This window comes from Myotis nattereri (assembly GCF_964212035.1).
Source record: "Myotis nattereri genome assembly, chromosome: 3".
NCBI classification, from domain to species: Eukaryota; Metazoa; Chordata; class Mammalia; order Chiroptera; family Vespertilionidae; genus Myotis; species Myotis nattereri.
In genome coordinates this window covers 210,741,823-210,759,111 of record NC_138077.1, presented here as the reverse complement: position 1 = coordinate 210,759,111, position 17,289 = coordinate 210,741,823, and the positions used below count along the sequence as shown (strand labels likewise).

The 17,289-nt window shown below is 64.3% G+C and overlaps 1 protein-coding gene across 1 annotated transcript in view; it reads right to left on the bottom strand.

The window, feature by feature from the left end:
* CASZ1 (castor zinc finger 1) overlaps nt 1–17,289 on the bottom strand; it is a gene marked incomplete at both ends in the record, with an annotated part of 132,724 nt that overhangs the window by 14,512 nt on the left and 100,923 nt on the right. The window contains 7 exon segments of the mRNA XM_081087046.1: nt 505–1,355; nt 1,583–1,755; nt 2,733–2,897; nt 3,915–4,005; nt 5,395–5,463; nt 6,690–7,524; nt 10,567–11,046. Coding sequence (XP_080943172.1) covers nt 505–1,355; nt 1,583–1,755; nt 2,733–2,897; nt 3,915–4,005; nt 5,395–5,463; nt 6,690–7,524; nt 10,567–11,046 — 2,664 coding nt within the window.

Here is a 17,289-nt window from a genome sequence, read left to right as displayed (position 1 = left end):
GTCAGGGCGTTCCCTGGTGGAGAAAGTTCTAGTGGGCGGGCCGGACTGAGCAGAGCTGGGAAGGGCCTCCGCAGCCTCGGGGGCCGTCCGGGCATGAGTCTCTCCACGTGTTCCTGAAGTGCAGCCACCCGCCACGGGGCTGGACTCCTGTCCCCGCCACGCCACCTGGAGGGAACTGGGACTCGGGGACTGCGGCTGGACTTACGGCTGGCAGGAGAAGACCAGGGCGGGGGGCAGCCAGGCACCCCCACTTCACAGATGAGGAGTCAGAAGCAAGAGCTGCCTAGGGTGGGCCGTTCAGAATGAGGGGCCCCAAGTAGGAAAGAAACAGGATGGAGGCAGAGACGAGGCAAAGAGGGGGGCTCGAAGGGCAGGGGACTTGAGTGTAGGGAGCAGGAAGATGCCTCTGCCAGACACCCCCCCACTCTGCTCTGCCACCCGAGGCCAGGGAGCTCCTGGGGCCTGCAAGGTGCTTGCTTCCTGGGCAGGGCCCAGCCTGCTCACCTGGATCAAAGGTGGCAGAGGGCTTGAGGGCGGCCGCGGCCAGCCTGGCCATCATGGGCGAGATGAGGCCCTTGCTCGCAGAGATCCTCTCCATGATGGAGGCGGGGGGCACCGAGACAGAGGCGGCGGCGGTGGCAGTGGCGGGGGCTGAGTCACCAGCTCCCGAGGCGCCCAGAGTGGCTGTGTCAGGTGTTGCCGCGGCTGCTGCCCCGGACGACATGGCACCCATGAGGCCGGGGGTGCCCACAGGCAGGGAGGCGCTGCCCCTGCCCGGGAGGATGGGGAAATAGGAGGCAGCGGTGGGCAGGCCCGAGTTGGAGAGGGCCAGGGCCAGGGGGATGGAGCCAGGCAGGCCCTGGGACAGCAGCCCGGAGATCTTGCTGTTGGGAGGCTTGGTGGCCCCGGGCACGGCCTCGGCGGTGGCGGTGGCGGTGGCCAGGGAGGCGGAGGACTGCTGGCTGGTGGGGGAGGCGCTCAGGCTGGAGTTCTTGCTGCTCAGGGCAGAGAAGTCCACCAGGTCGTCGTTGCTGGACTCCTCCTGCTCGGTGTCCTTGGCGCCCAGCAGCGAGGGCGGCAGCCCCAGCACGCCCGACGAGCGGATGTGCCGGCGCTCGTGCTTGCGCTTGTGCGAGGTCATCTGGCTGGTGGAGGTGAAGGTGAAGCCGCAGCCGGCGCGGATGCAGTGGAAGTGGTTGGTGGCCTTGCTGTACACGCAGCCCTCGTACTTGCACTCCTCGTACTTGTAGAACTTCTTGAAGCCGTCCTTGGCGTAGGCGTCGTCCTTGATGTGGTAGCTCTTGTGCTTCTCGATGTCACACTTGTTCTTGAAGGTGAATGTGCAGCCGGGGCGCCTGGATGGGACATCGGGAGCCTGTCACGGGGCCACGTGGGGCCGGGAGGAGGCCCCGCCCTGCTCCCACCAGGCGGGACGTCGAGGCGGGGCCTCTGAGCCGCCCTCTCTGCTGTTCCTGCTCCTGCGAGGACGCAGGGCCCCGAGCCGCCCCTGGGGCCTGGTTTCCAGCCCTCCGCCCCTCCCCGAGGCCGGCGAGCCCCCCTGGCCAGCCTCCCGGGTGGGTACCTGCAGTGGAAGTGTGTGGTCTTCTGCCCGTAGAACTGGCAGTCGGCCGTGCCGCAGTCTTCGGTGGCCCGGAAGCGCTGGAAGCCGTCGTTGATGAGCTGCGTGTTCTTCTTGTGGAAGTTCTCGTGCGTCATCACGTCCGACGTGCTCGTGTACACCTTGTTACAGCCCACCTGCAGGGGTCGGGTGGCTGTCAGGGGAACCCGGGCCAGGCGCCCCGGGCAAGGCCAGAGCGGCTGTTCTGATGGGTGCAGCCGGAGCCTGGGGGCCTGGGCCTCCCTGCTCAGGGCACTTCTGCGCCTGTACACACCCAGCTGGGGGCCCGAGGGTGACTCAGGGAGCACACAGAGAACCCCTCACGACCCGGCAGGCCTCAGGGCCTGGCCCTGCCTGTGCTGAGGGCCTGGTTGCCCTCTGGGACCCGGGACATCCCGGGCAGAGGCCTGGGAGCCCCTTCCCACAGGGGGTGGGTTTGGAGTTCCAATCTGTGGCTCCACCTCTAAAGCCCCCAGGGGTAGGCAGGCCGGACCCGGGGGCCTGGCGGTCACCTTTAGCCCAGGGACGCGCTCAGCGGCAGGTTCCTGGCACAGGGCCCTCCCCTCCCACCCCAGCTGGGCCAAGGCAGGCAACGTTGCCATATCGAGTAAAAACCAGTGGAATCTGAACACCAGCGAAGGCTGGGCCGTGCCAGTGTCTGCACCATCTCAGAGCCCAGAGAGCGAGCCCCCCTCTCCCCCGGGCCCAGGTTGTCTCACGGAGGCCATAACAACCCCCTGACAAATACCGGGGGAGGCACGGCGGCTGCTATTTGCAACCCAAAGTCGCTCCCCTGGACCTGACACCTTGAAAAAGCCCAGACTCTGCGTGGCATTAAAACAAAGAATTAAACAAAAACCTCCTCAGGAATCATTTGCAATGCCGCTCTTGGTGTTAAAGCCTGAAAAATGTCGGTCTGTATAAACAGCTCGCTGAATTTCGCCCACACCAAGTATGGCCATGGGGAAGGCCCCGCCCTGGCCCACCAGCCGCTGCCTGAGCCTGAGCCCCCAGGACTCGCCACTTGCCCCCCCCCCCCCCCCCCGTCTCCCTGTCCTGGGACCTGGGATGGGAGGAAGGGAGGCTCCCTGTCGGGGGTGGGGGCGGGGGGCACCTGCATGCAGTGGTAGTGGGTGCTCTTCCCGTTGAGGTGGCAGCCGTGGTAGTAGACGCTGCAGTCGTCCAGCGGGCTGAAGCGCATGAAGCCGTGCTGCAGGGAGTTGTCGCGCTTCTTGTGCATGTTGTAGTGCCGGATCACGTCCTGCTTGCTCGTGAACCTCTGCCGGGAGAGGGCGGGTTGGCGGGAGCCTGGCCTGCCCGCCAGAGGCCAAGGGCGCCAGGCCAGCGGCTGGCCCCAGGCCCCTCAGGCCTCCCTGTGAATAACCCTGCGTGGGGTCTGGGCAGCCCAGACTGCCCCAAGGCTGGCACACGGGGCCCTGGAGGGAACAATTCCAAGGTTCCAGAACCACAGACTCTGCCCTGACCTCCCCTCAGGCTCCCAACAGCCATGCCCAGGAGCAGAGAGGATGAACTGGACCAAGCCTCCAAGGCAGGGGCTCAGAGGGACACATTTTGCCCAGAGCCACGGGGGGGCTATGCCGGGCTGGGCTCCCTGGCGAGGCAAAGGGAGCAGCCCCTAGGCCAGTGACGGCGAACCTTTTGAGCTCGGCATGTCAGCATTTTGAAAAACCCTAACTTAACTCTGGTGCCGTGTCACATATAGAAATTTTTTTTTATATTTGCAACCATAGTAGAACAAAGACTTATATTTTTGATATTTATGTTATATATTTAAATGCCATTTAACAAAGAAAAATCAACCAAAAAAATGAGTCCGCATGTCAGAGGTGACACCATCACTGCTCTAGGCAGACTGCCCTTACTCCCATCACTTTCACCAGCTCTGCACTCACCAGCGGGTGACTTTGAATAGAAGTGACAATGGGCCTGAGCCTCAATGTTATCATCTGTAAAATGGGGCAGTAATGCCAACCTGATAATTCCCTGGGAAGATCAATTAGGTAAGGTGCTTGGGCTCTAGCACAGTCCTTGGTGCAAGGCAGACGCCGTGAACGGGCATTTGAATTATTAGCACCAGGTTGCAGATGGCTCCAGATCCTACCAGATGCCTGTGGGCAGGGGTCTGGGTGCATGGACAGGCCAGTGGTTTTCTGGCCTCTCTGCCTCCCTGAGTTAAGTCCGGGCAGCCCGAGCAGAACTGAGCTCCCATCCCACTTCGGAGAGCTCCCGTGGCGGTCGGTCGGCACAGGGGCAGGCAGCGCCCGAGGGGCCTTACCTGGTAGTTGCACTCAGGGTCCAGGCAGTGGTAGTGCTCGCGGTACTGGTAGGCGCAGTGGATGTGGCCGCAGTGCTGGCTGCCTGAGAACCTGCAGGGGAGGGGTCGGCTCAGACCTCTCCGGGGCCAGGCCCGGGGGACTGGGCCTAAGCAGCCAGGAGGAGTCTATGCCTGTGCCGCAGAGAAGTGCCGGGCCCTGTGTGGGGATGTGGAGGGCAGAGGTGGTCCGCAAGGGTGGAGGGGTGGAAGCCTGAGGAGGCCAGGACAAGCAATTGAGCCTATCAGGAAGCCTAGAGCCATCTGCCCTGGGAGTCCCTCTGCCCTGGGAGTGAGTGCCAGGGAAGGGACCAGGCCTGGCACCAAAGTGGAGAGGAAGGAGCTGGGGCAGCCAGAAGTCACAGCAGAAACGGAGCAGAGATGGGATGGGATGGGATGGGATGGGATGGGGAAGGCAGGAGCCCCCAACTGCCTCTTGTGCAGGTGCTGCCGACCGCCCAGCCCTGGGCCAGGTGCCGGGACCCCGCTGAGCCGGGCCAGGGCTCGATTGCCGAGAGATGCTAGGCGGTTCTTTCCTGGGCTTTCCTGACACTTGAAACGGCAGAGCTATGAATTTTTAACGCACAGCATCTGTTTGGTTTCCCGAGGCGGGGAGCTCTCTCTCCAGCCGACTCTGAAGCCAGGAGCCCCAGCTGCCTGGCCACTGCCCGCCTCCCTGGAACCCCAGGCCGTCTCCAGGCCGCGATGCTGCCGGGCGTGGCTCTGCCAGCCCCGGGGACGGCCGCCCTGGGGAGAATGTGCCATGACAACTGGGGTGGAGGTGGCAGGCTCAGCCCGCCTGCCCGGCCGGGGCGGCGAGGCGGCGGGAGCGTGAGAGGAGGCCCCCTTGTCAGGGGGAGAACCACTTGCAAATAAGTATTTCAGCTGAAGCTGCCAAAAGGGCCATCTGCTGAGGCGCTAATAATAATGATAATAATAATAATAATAAAGAGAGCAGAGCAAAGCTGGAAAGACAGAGAGGGACGGGAAGAACCTGGAAGATCAGCAGAAAGGCAGCTGCCGGGCACGACCCTGCCATGTGCTGCCCCGTCAGGCGCTGGCAGCCAGGGCCCTGATTTGGGGAATCTGTTGAGGGGAAGGTTACCAGCCAGTCCTGCTGCCTCAAGGATGTAAAGGGGCAGGTCTGGAGTCAGGGGGTGAGGGCCAAGGCCTGGCCCGGGGAGCGCATTCTGGCCAGTTCCAGGGGCCCACACCCATCCAAGGCCCTGCCCTTGGGCCCCTTCAGGTACCCCGTCCAGCCTGGGGTACAAGCTGTGGTCCGGGTCCCACCCCGGGGGCAGGGCCTCTGAGATGGGGCAGGAGTGTATGGGGATGGGGAGGCACCTTGGCACTCATGGTCGTATGGACATATGGTCCCAGTCCCCAGGCATTCCTGGTGCCCCCCCACCTGCTCTCCGGGGCAGTCTCCTCCCCAGGGTCCTACCTGGCAATATATTTCTGGTAAATGTTTACATCTTCGGTGACAGCTGGCTTATCTGTGGGCAATCCGTTCCTGGTGAGAGACACAGGGCACAGCCGATTAGCGGACAGGGGGTGGCCTCATGCCCCAGGAGCATCCGGGAGGCAGCTCCCTGCCCTGGGGCCTGGCCCTTCACTCCCTCGCTCGGTGGTCGAGGCCTTCAGGGTGGGACTGAGCGAGTCCCATGGCAAACGTCTGGCTTAGATTCAATGAGCTCAGACCCAGCCAGGCGTCCGGAGCGGCAGGGCTGGGGGGCTCCGCCTCGGGCACGGGCCTGGCCTCGTCTAACCGGCAGGAGCCTCAGAAGTTGGGCCTGAATCCTCTCACACCCCGGGAGTCAGGAAGCTGCTGGCTGAGGTGGGGTGCCAGGGTACCCCAGGGATGTCCCCAGGGGAAGGGGCAAGACCGGGACCAGAGGGCAGGCAGCTCCCCAGATCCGCTCCAGGTATGGCCCCATCTCGGGGGAGAGGGTCTCATTCAGCCCCACCATCCGTGACCAGGCATCTTACCATTGGCTGGGGCAACGGTTTCAACCTTTTTCATCTCAGGGCACACACAAACTACTTACTAAAACTGTGCGGCACACCCCAAAATACACTTTTTGCCGATCTGACACAATAAACTAGGTATCGCTTTGATTCATTTCACACCACGACTACTGTGTTGGCCGTTGTCATTTTTTTATTTGACAAACTCAGGGAAAAGAGATCAGTGCTATTGCATGTTTTTAAAAATTCTTGGGGCGCAGCAGCTGAAAACCACTGGCCCGGGGGTTAGGGCTGAGTGTGCCCCCTCCCTCCCCAGCCCCCTGCCTTCTCTTGCTGCCTTCCCTGTGGCCCAGGCTCTGGACCCAGGAGCCATGGCCACCAGCTTGGACTCCAGAACCGCCACCCCCCCTCCAACTTCCCTCAGGCTGTATTTGGGCCTGGGGGTGGCAGGAGGGAAAGCCAGTTACAGGCAAACAGGGTGGCAGGAGCCTGTGGTATGTGTGTCAGCAGGAAGCACATGCACAGAAGTGCCCAGTGTGAGGTCTGTGTGTACAGCAAGACGTGTAGTGTGTGGGCTTCTGAACTGGGCATGAGCGCTCACGCGGGCAGAGGGACACGTGTGAATGTGTGTGTGAGCACACACGTGTGAGCAGCACATGCGTGAGAATCCTAGAGTGTATGAGTGCAGAGCAGATGTGTGTGTCCACAGACATGCGCTTCAAAGTCAGGGCCGTGGCCCGGGGGCAGGCAGCGGGGAGGGGCGTGCCTTACTTGACGGTGGAGACGGTCCCCGTGGTGATGGAGTCTGTTTTGGAGAAGGTCGACTTCAGGTACTCGGGAGTGTTGAAGGGCAGGGTGGCAGATGGCTCGGGGCCCGGCCCAGCGGCGCTGGGAGCACTGGGCACGCTGGCGAGGGGAGCAGGAGCCAGGCTGGGAGCGGGGGGCACCTTGGCAGGGCCCGGCTTCTGGATGGCCCGGACGTCGTACTTGGAGGGGCGCCCCACCTTGCCCGTCTTGAAGGCGATGGCGCCGCCCATGTCGGGGCTGCCCTCCCCGGGTTTGAAGAGGTGCAAGTACTTGACGTTCTCCAGGTCGTACTTGGACGGCTTCTTGTAGGTGCTCCCGTTCTGGGGCCGCAGGTTCTCGCCCGTCTTCAGTTTCTGGATGAAGAAGTCGTACTTGGAGGCCCGGGCCACCAGGCCCTGCATGGGGACGGTGCTGTGCGAGGGCAGCGGCAGGATGGTGGCCTTGGTCTCCAGGTGCGCCGTGTGGCTGGGCAGCCGCAGGCCGGGCAGGGGGCCCAGGGCGTCCTTGCCGGCGCGCTCCTCGGCCTTGGTGCCGTGGGCCGGCCAGGAGAGCTGCTCGCCCGCCTTGAGCTTCCGGATGTACTCCTCGTACTTGGAGAAACGCGCCCGCTTGCTGAGGGCGTCCTCCCCGGCGGGCAGCGCGGAGGAGGTGGCCACCTCGGGGGCGGAGCCTGCGTGCAGCTTCTCGAAGCTGATCTTCCTGGCCAGCTCGTCCCTCATGTTCTGGTCGTCGTAGCCGAACATGCCCAGGAACTCGGTCATGGTGGAGGCCGCGTAGTCCCGCAGCGAGGAGGCCTCTCCTACGGCAGAGAGCACGGCGGTCACCTCTGGGAGGGAGCCGGGGAGCAGGGGGCGGGAGCCCCCCCAAGGGCAGGAGCCCCCACCCGCAGAGGGAGGGGGCCGGTGTGGGGAGGGGCGGAGCGGGACATGATCTATGGACATTTGGCTCACTTGTTAGGTTTTACGACTCTTAAATTAATTTGTTTAAAAAAAAAGTAATTAATACTGGGGTAAAATAAAACGAGTTCATCAATGCCAGGAAAATCAATTTCCTAAATGTTCTGGCCGATGGCTTTTCAGTACATTAAACAAAGTTTCATAAATGTCTCCGCTCTCGCCTTGGCCTAATATGAAGACGAAGCCATTTTACTGGAAGTAAGGCAGAGCCCAGCCTGCCTCAGGGGTGGGGGGACAGGGCCGGCCAGGTGGGACGTGGGCCGGCGGCTGAGGGAGCCTCCGTGGGTGGGGGTGGGGTGCGCCTGGCTGAGCCTGCCCGAGGACCCTCCCCGAGCCCCACACATGGACACACAGGACCTTACTCCTGGGAGGGCCTGGCCTGGTGGCCCCGCCCAGAGCCCCCGATTCCTAATGACCCCAGACACAGGGCTGAGGGCAGAGAGCCTTGGGGCGCTCGCTTGACTTGTGAGTCCTCTGGGCACACGCTCGTGCACAAGGAGGCCACCCGCGGAGTCGGGGTCAGAGAGGCAGCAGGCCCAGGTGTGACCCAGCGCTGCCCCACCCGAGTCCATGCCAGGGACACGGAGAACCCGGGCAACCCCCCACAGGGAGCCATGTGCACACACGCTTGCGTCTCAGGATGCGGAGGTCAGATGATCCGACCCTCCCCGGGGCTCTTCCCTGGAGACCCTGCCCTTCCACACACGGCCTTCCACCCCCATCAGACAGGTGACCCCTCGGCTCGCACAAGACACTCCTTCCTGCGCTGAACGCTGGCTGAACCTACTATGTGCTCTGCCCGGAACCAGGGGTGGGTGCACACAGGAGGGTGAGACCCCCGCAGGCCCCAGGGGACATTCGTGTTCTCCCCTCGTGTCAGAGCCCGCACCCAGGCACACTCAGCGTGTAGGGCCCCAGGCTGCGGGGCCTAGAAGCAGAGTCAGGGGAAGATGTGGCCAAAGACAGGGTGGGAGGCGCAGGACTCTGTCCGCGTAGCAGACGGGGGTCTCCTCCCGATCCCCACGCCAACCTGCGGGGCTGGAGTTCTCAGACCACACCTGGAGGTGGTCTCGCAGGGCAAGACTGGGCTTGGGAGCAAGAGAAAACCCAGCCAGATGTGCAGGGAGAGGCTCTGAGCTCCGAGGGCGGGGGGTAGGGGGGGAGCAGTCCTGGGAGGACTGGGGACCCCCCCCCAGGTGAGGAGGAGACAGTTGTGGGCAGCACCTGAGGCGGGCAGAGTGGCTCAGACAGCTGTCCCCCTGGGGGTGGGGGTGGGGCAGTGGCCTGTGGGCTGCTGCTGTCCTGACCTTAAGCTCCTCGGGGCCGGGACCCAGCCTGGGAGGAGTGGGCTCTTGCTGTCAGATTCAGTGGCTCAGGGACCAGGGAAAGGGCCTAAAAATAGCTGGAGGCAGCTGAGCCCTCACTATATATGGCAGAGAGACAGAAGGCTGTGAAGGGCAGGCAGCTAAGAGCAGGGAGGGGGCCAGGCCGGGGTCCCACAGGCCTGGGCCCAGAGAGGGCGGCCGGGGCCCAGCCCGTCGTGGGTCGCTCAGCCCTGGGCTCTCTCGTGGCCACACCAGAGTCCCACTGGGCCTCAAACCAGAGGGGTGAGGCCTGGGCCATGAGACGACTGGTGTTCCCCGCCCCGCCTCCTGTCACCAGCTCTCCACTCCCCGGGCACAGGAGGCAGGAGGCAGAGGTCCCGGCGAGCTGGGCAGGACAGAGCTGGGTGTGGGAGGGGCTGGGGCGCTGCAGGGACAGAGCCCTGTCCCTCCCCCCCCCTCCCCTCCTCGCGGCCCGCGCAATCACCTTGCGTCTGGGAAAGGCAAGGGCTTTTCCTATCAGAGGAAACTGAAGGTCACACTTTTCCTCATTGATCTTGCAATGTTTGTTAATTACTCTGTCACTGATGTGGCGAAGGATAATTAAACAGCTCTGTTTATATCTTATATGCATAATTATGTGGCTGCGCAGGGCTCCCCGCGCTGGGAGGGGATGTGCCCCTCACTGCAGGGGGAAGGGGGCAGGGGCGCGGGCAGGGGAGGCTCGGCACCAGGCACAGGCCTGGGAAGGAGGCTGGGGAGCTGAGCGAGATGCCAAATCCTGGGGTTCCAGTCCTAGGGGTGACCCCCTCCCTCCCCAGAGCAGAAGGAGTTCAGGGCTGGTCTAAGGACGAGGAGGCATCAGCCAAAGCCAGGCCTCTGCCACCTCGTGGAAGAGGTCGGCCAGAGGACGCGTCCGGGGCAGGCAGGTGTCATGGGACATCCGGGCTGGGCCACCCTGAGGCCCTGTGCCCTGTCTGAGGGGTCCTGCTGAGGATGGCCGGGGTCCCCGGGAGGGAGAAGGTGGGGGCGGGGGGAGATAGTGGGAAAGCCGTCAGGGAGCAGGGAAGGGAGAGCGGGCGAACAGGCCTGTCCGACAGCCGCGCGGAGAAACCTCCCTGGGAAAGAGCCTCCGTGGACAGCCCGCGGGCACGTGTGCTCCCGTGGCCGTGTCCTCCACCCTGCTCCTCTCTGCACACGCACGTAATTGTCTACCCACACACTGTCCGTCCATCCGCCTGCCTGTCCACCCATCTATCCCTCCACCCATGGCTTCCTGAAGACCCACTGTGTGTTCGGCAGCCCACACCCCCAGACCTGCTCACACACTAGGAAAGCTGCCTTCTCAGGCCTGTCCCCTCTCACCCCTGGTTTCCCTCGGATCCCTGCCCAACTGGCCTCCCCGTTCCAGACCGTAGCTCTGCCCCAGCCCCTCTCGGCAGGAGTCCTCCCTGGGGAGCAAGGCGCCAATATCTGGAACAAGAGTGAGAGGAGCGGGCACACCCCTCCTTCCCGCTGGGCCTCCTCGCCAGGTGATGCCCGTCCAGGGCTCCAGACACCCACCTGAGGGCTGCTTGGCACTGGGGCCACCGCTGTCCTTGGAGGCTGCCCTGTCCACGTCCTTCTGGGCCGCGCCATCCTTGGGTTCCTCGCCGTGGTCCTCCTCGTCGCTGCAGCCCCGGGGCTGCACCATGTACACGCCCTCGGGCGGCAGCTCCAGGCCCTCGCGGGCAGGCCGCCCCAGCAGGGGAGCGGGCGCCGGCTCCTCGCTGTACTCCCCGTTGACCCACTTTTCGATCACTGCCCGCCTCTTGTCTTCTTCGCTGCGGGGGGCCCGGGCCCCCCCTGGCTCAGGGCCACCGCGCTCTTTGTCCTGGGGCCTCAGTGGGCTGCCCTCCGTGTGGGCGCCGGCCTCTGCCCCCTTCTCCACCACCACCTGGCGGCTCAGCTTGGCGCAGATGGCGTTGAGTTTCAGGCCGCCTTTGCGCTTGGCCGCCATCGCGGGCTTGCCTGTGGGCGGGTCGGTGCACCGGGTGCCTTCAGCTGCAGAGGGTGGAGAGAGAGGTCAGAGGTCAGGCACAGCCACCCACCTCAACGGCCGGGGCTGGGGCTCTGCCCCCAAACCCCGCAAGCCAAAGGTCCCCCACTCTGTCCTGAGACTGCCCGGAGCACGTCTGAATGCCTCCTAGGCTGAGCTGTGCAGGGCTCAGCTCGCCCATCGCTCTGTCCCGGGGCCTGGCTCTAAGCCGGGCACGTGCTAGCCGGTCTGAGGATTTTGGAAATGGAGGAAGGAAGGAACGACTCCCCCCACACAAGGGCAGTCTTCTCCCAGCACTGGTTCCTGGAAGCACTTCCTACCCTTGTCTGGCCCGAGACACCTCCTTTGAGAGGCCGGCCGGCCCGGCCCCCGTTGGTATAAAGGACGCAGGCTGAGGGCTGGGCGTGGGGCAGAGCCAGCAAGACGAGCAGCCTGACTCCACTGGTGAGCGCCTACCCCACGGCCCACTGGTGAGGAGGCCGCTAAGAGCCAGGGGCAGCCGGGCAACCCCGTGCCTGACTGTCCTAGCAGCCCTGGCTGGCACCTGTCCCCACGGGGGCATCTCATCCCAGGCTCTCCTCTGCCTGGCCCATCTGGTCCCTGGGCCCTGCCTGAGCCCAGCCTCTGCCCACAGGGGAGCCCGAGGACCTCCTCTTCTCCAGCCTCTCCCGCCAGGGTCCTCTCGGCCCCTCCCTTGTCTCCTCCGGCCCTTTCCTCCCACCTCCTCCCCCAGCCCTCAGCCCTCAGCCCAGGGCAGAGCTCCTCACAGCCCCTCCGAGGCCACTTGTCCCTGCCGAGGCCCCGGCTCTGCCCCCTCTGCCTGGACCCGCTCCTGCAGCCCTGGGAGGCCTGGCTGGTCCCAAGAAGCCCACTTCCCAGCTGAGAAGGCGCAGCAGCAGTGCCTAATCCCCAAACCCGACTGCCCGACGCCAACACCCCAAAGTCTAACGGAGCTGCCTGCCTGCTAGCCACCTCCCATGGCTGCTGAGCAGGCTGCCCAGGGTCCTGGTGGCACATGGCAACCCAGATCCCCATGCAACCTGGGAGCGGCCTCAAAGACCAACAAGGGTGCATCTGTCTGCCTGTCCGTCCGTCTGTCCATCCACCCATCAGCAGAGCTGCTCCGACTGTGTGTCCCTGTGGCAGAGCAGGGGCAGGGCGGTGGCCACGACGGACACATGGTGCACAGGCAGCCCCAGCGAAGCGTGTCAATGTCAGGACCCCTCACACGTCCCCCAATGGGAGGGGGCACGTTCACGTCTCCACACAGGTCAGAGGCTAAGCGAGGGGAGGGGTCCATGCTTAGAAGAGGCTTCGCCAGCCACATTCTTAACACCCCCACCTGGGGCCCCCCCGAGAGGCGGTCAGACAGGGATGCCCACACCTGTGCCTGCCCACAGGTAGACCTGGCTTGTACACACGGATGACTGTCCCCCATGATTCAGGCGATGCCCCGTGACCCCAGATCCTTGCCCTGAAGCCAGCTGCCTGTGTATGGCCTCACTTCGCCCAAAGGGCCCGGGGATCCCAGCCCAGCCCAGCCCAGCCCAGCGTCAGGGACAGGTCGGCTCGGCTCACTCCAGTCCTCCCAGTCCTGTGGCCCTGGCTCTGCTGGGCCCCACCCTGGCCCAAGCCGGATGCCCACTCTCCCCATGTTTGTCCACGTCTCCAAGTCTGTGCTGCCCACACCCAAGTCTCCAAGCACCAACATGGGGCTCCTTCTCCAAGCTCAGTGATGGGGCCCCTAATCGCACATCTCACCCAACCTCCGGGCCGGCCGCCAGGCTCCGTGACACCAAGTTTCCTCCAGCCGCCTATGGCGAACAGAACGGCCTCACCTGGTCCCCGCTGTCCCCTGCCCTGGTGGGGACGGGGAGGGTGGGCGTGGGGAAGCCTGCTCTATTTTTACTGGGAGGTAAGCAGCCAAGTGTGTATGGCAGACGGCAAATGAATCTATAAATATTTATCCCGAGGAAGAGGGAAGCAGAGGCTCCCAGGGCTGCCCTTGCTGTTGGTGACACCCCCTCCTTGGGCCCCCACCCATCCTGGAGCCTCCCGGCACTTGGGCCCACCCAGCCCTGCCCACCCCTCTCCCGATCTCCACTGTGCGCCTGGCTGGGTTCCTCCTGGGCCCCCACCAGCTGCGATGCAGCTGTGCACCCAGGGCCCACCCCCTGCCTGCAGGCCCCTTTGCTCCACCTCCACCCCCTCCACCTGCCCTCCAGCTGCTGCTCTGCCCCAGCCCACCTGCCTTCCAGATGTTGCCCTCCCTCTGACTCTACTGTGGGTCCCAGGGGCGGAGGTGAAGAAGGCACGTGGGCCAGGGGTGCAGGGTGAGTGGCAACGCGTGCGAGGCTGGGGCGGCAGATGGGGGTGTCAGAGCTGGGGTCCAAGTTGCCTGCACGCCCACCCTCCCTCGCCCATCAGGGCCCTGGGACCCTGTAGACGACCCCCCTCGTGGTCTGACCCCAGGCTCCTGTCCATGTAAACATTCCCTGACTTTCTTCCCTAAAATATAAACGCCATGGCCAGGCCTCAATGGGAGGAAGCCATCCGTCCCCGGCCCTGTCACTGCCCCTTTCATCTCCTTCCCACCACCAGCCTGCCCGCTGCTCTATTTACACTGGACACTTCCTCTGGGAACAATACTGCCCAGGAGGCAGGCTCGGGCCAGAGGGTGGAAGGCGGGGGACTCCCGTGCTGCTCACCCAGGGACGGGCGCCCCCGACGAGGTAAGGGGCGGGCAGCTGTGTGGGCCTGGCCAGGCCTGGGAAAAGCAGGGCGCCCTCCCGCCTCAGCCGCTGGCCCGTGGCCCTGAGACGGCAGCCGGGCGAGCCCTGGGAGGGGGCACAGCACCGTGGTTACGGCCTGGCCTCTGGGGCCAGACAGCCGTGAGCTCACAGCCTGGCTCGGCCCCTTGCTAGCTCCGGGCCCTGGGCACGCGGTCTGCCCGTGAAAGGACTGCAGGACTGTAAGGAGAGAGGGTGCCTGTTGGTGCCAAGCACAGGGCCTGCCTGGCAAGCAAGGGCCTGGGGAAAGGCAGGCGAGTCCTAGGAGGGGAATGACAGGCCAGTGTGGTGCCACACCTGGGCAGGAGATCCCGAGGCCAGGACACCTCACCTGGCCAGAGAGGTGGGGGAGGAAAGAGCCGCTAGAGAGCAGGGCTGGGGCAGGCGCCCGCTCAGTGACGCATGGCCGCTCCCCGGCTCCCGGGGTCTGAACCTTCCCTCCCGGGCTCCCAGCTCCACCAGCCCCCGGCAGGCAGCTCTGGTGTCTGACCGAGTGGCTCCTGCTCAGGTGGGAAAGCGGGGCCAGACGGCACTGGCCGTGCCCTGCCCCGCTAGCTCCTGATGCCTCGTGGTGAGCCCGCGTGGCAGGGGCTGGCGCGGTCCCCTCTGCAAGGGAGGAAACTGATCCCGGAGCCGCGAGGACACCGAGCTCACGAAGGCCGGGCTCAGCCAGGCGCCGGGGCCGCCAGGGGGTCCCCGAGAAGCCCCTGGGTGGGCTCCCAGTCGTCCTGGGCCTCCGTGTCCCCCCCTCCTCACCCCACGCCCGGTTCCCAGAGCACGGAGCCCCCTAAAGCGTTAACTGCGATGGGTAAAACGGTGCAGCAGATTGCCACAATAAATAATTTACTGATATTTATAAATATTCAAATCAGCCAGCTTCAGAAATCCAGTGAAGGGAGGGCCCCGGGAGAAGGGCCCGTGCTGGCAGGCATCGCATCACTCCCTGCACAAGCTGGGAGGCCAGGCTCCTGCCAGTTCCGGGGTGAGGGGCTCCGGCACCTGGGCCCCTCATCCTTCTCTCTGGGGACCAGGGTGTTGGGGTGGCTGAAACGCCTCCACTTCCTCGCCTGGTCAGGGCCAGGCCTTCCCCGACCCTGGGCTCCAGGGGACCAGGGCTCAGGGCTCAGATCTGCTGGTCCTGACAGTGGGGGGCCGTCCCCAGGGGCCGGGCAGGCCTCCTGCCCGTGAGTAATGCGTTTTGAGCCTGGGCGGCCTGTCAGCGACCAGGCTCTGGGTGCTTTATGGGCTCTGCCTGGTGGCTCTGCACTCCCTGGTAGGAAATAAAGTTCTCCCTGCGCGTCCCTTCTAAACATTTCACTCAGTGGAAACGGTGTTTAAGAAAAATGAGGACATATTTCTTCCTAAGGATGCAGTGTCCCCTTTGGGCGGCCTAATGCCCGCTGTATATCAGGAGGTGGTGAGGCAGGGGCCAGGCACCGTCCCCCGGGGTGGGGGTGGTCCAGTGCCCGCCTGCCTGCGTCCGGGCAGCACGGGGGCCCTGGGCACCGCGGGGTCACCTGGTGGCGGCCCTGGCCCACCCCGCCTGGAGCGATGCATGGCTGGCACCCGCTGAGCACCTCCCTGGCGCAGGGGACGGTGCTGAGCGCTTCCCCCAAGGTCCCCACATGGCCACTGTCCTGTCCATTCCAGATGAAGGGGCAGAGCCAGTGAGGCTGGGAACTGTCCATGGCCCCCCAGCGTTCGTGCTGGAGCCAGATTCCGACGACTGAACTCCGACGTCCAAGGTCACGGTCTGAGATCTCCCCGCACCCACCTCCCACAGCCTCCCATCCAGGTGGAGCAATGCAGGGGCCTCCGCCCTGGGACCCCCATGAACCGGAACTTGGCGGCCACAGCCTGTGCCTGTGGGTCTGTGCCTGTGTGTATTCACGCACCGCCCTCGCAGGCCACCTTCCACAGGCCAGTCCTGGGGGCACGATGCCAGCAAGGCCGACTGCCCTGTGCCTGCATCCTGGGCTGTTTAGTTAATTCATCTACTTGTGTATTGACTTTTGTGCATCCTCACCCCAGGACATGGTCCCATTGATTTTTAGAGAGAGTGGAAGGGAGGGGGAGAGACGCAGAGAGAGAAACATCGATGGGAGAGAGACACATCGGTTGGTAGCCTCCTGCATGCGCCCCAACCAGGACCGGGGATCGAGCCTGCCACTGAGGTACATGCCCTTGACCGGAATCGAACCCGGGACCCTTCAGTCTGCGGGCCGGGCCGACACTATCCACTGAGCAAACCCGGCTAGGGAGGACTGTTTAATTGAGATGAGAGGTGACATTCAAATCATTACAAGCAAAATCACTGTGGTGAGAAGTTGAGGTGCCCAGGAGCTAGGAGTGTGGGAAGTGAGGAAGGGTCCTAGAGACACTGGCTCTGTTCCCTGCTCCCCCACGGGCTCCCTGGGTGGCTCCACCCCCCTTTCCCCTCCCCCAGCACATAGCCCATCTCCCATCCCAACAGTCCCCCCTTCCCCCAGTTGTGGCCCCTTCCTCGTCCCCCAGGGGCGGGCCGCCTTCCCTCTTGGGCCCTATCCCACCCCCAGCTGGGAGCGGAAGGGCCGCCCAGCTTCCGCGGGTGGAGGAGGGCTCCCGGTTCCCCCAGGGCTCTCGGCCAGGTCCCCTGGTCCCCAACAGCTCCAAGCTGGGGGTGCCTGCTGGGCTCTGCTTGCCCCTTTTTGTTTATTTATTTATTATGATTTTTTAGTCCAGTTAAAAGGTTTACTATCCAGACGCGTCTAAGTGGCCTCACTTAGCGTAAGTAACTCTATAAATCAGGGGAACTGTTAGCATCCGCCGCACAGGCTGGCTATCAATCTCCCCCAGGTCACAGCCAAACAGGAAGGGGAGAAAAAAAGAGTTACCACCCAGGGGAGATTTAAAACACACCCGCGGTGCACACCCCGGCCCCGTGCGTGCACACACTCAGGCGTCTGTGTTTGTGCAACCAGATTACAGTCACACGTGCACACGCGGAGCGGCCTGGAGACTGGCACCAAAGCAGCCCAGGCACGGCTCCTGCAGCCCGAAGGGGAGACAGAGCCTGCGGGGTGCACGGGGGGAGATGTGGGGGGGCGGCTCTCAGTGCCCAGCTGCCCTGCCTGGACAGGTGGCCCTGAGGGGCTCTGCTTGGTCCCATCCCTCTCCATGGCCCCTGCCTCTGCCCAGCCCAAAGGGACCAAGCTTTCCCCTTCTGTGTGCCCGAGGGAAGCACCCGCTGGGAGGTGAAGCCAAGGAAAGGGGCAGGGAGCTGTCGGCTGCAGCCACCACAACGGGCCGACTTTGTCCCAAGTCCTTGCCCACCCGCCCAAGGCGGGCACCCCCAAGGCTGGGCACGGGACTCCACAAGGGCAGCACTGCCCAAAGGAGTGTCCAGCAGCCGTGCAGAGAACAGGAGAGGCGATCACCAGGGAGGGCGAGTGCCGGAGCCACCCCCGCAGTGGCCTCAGG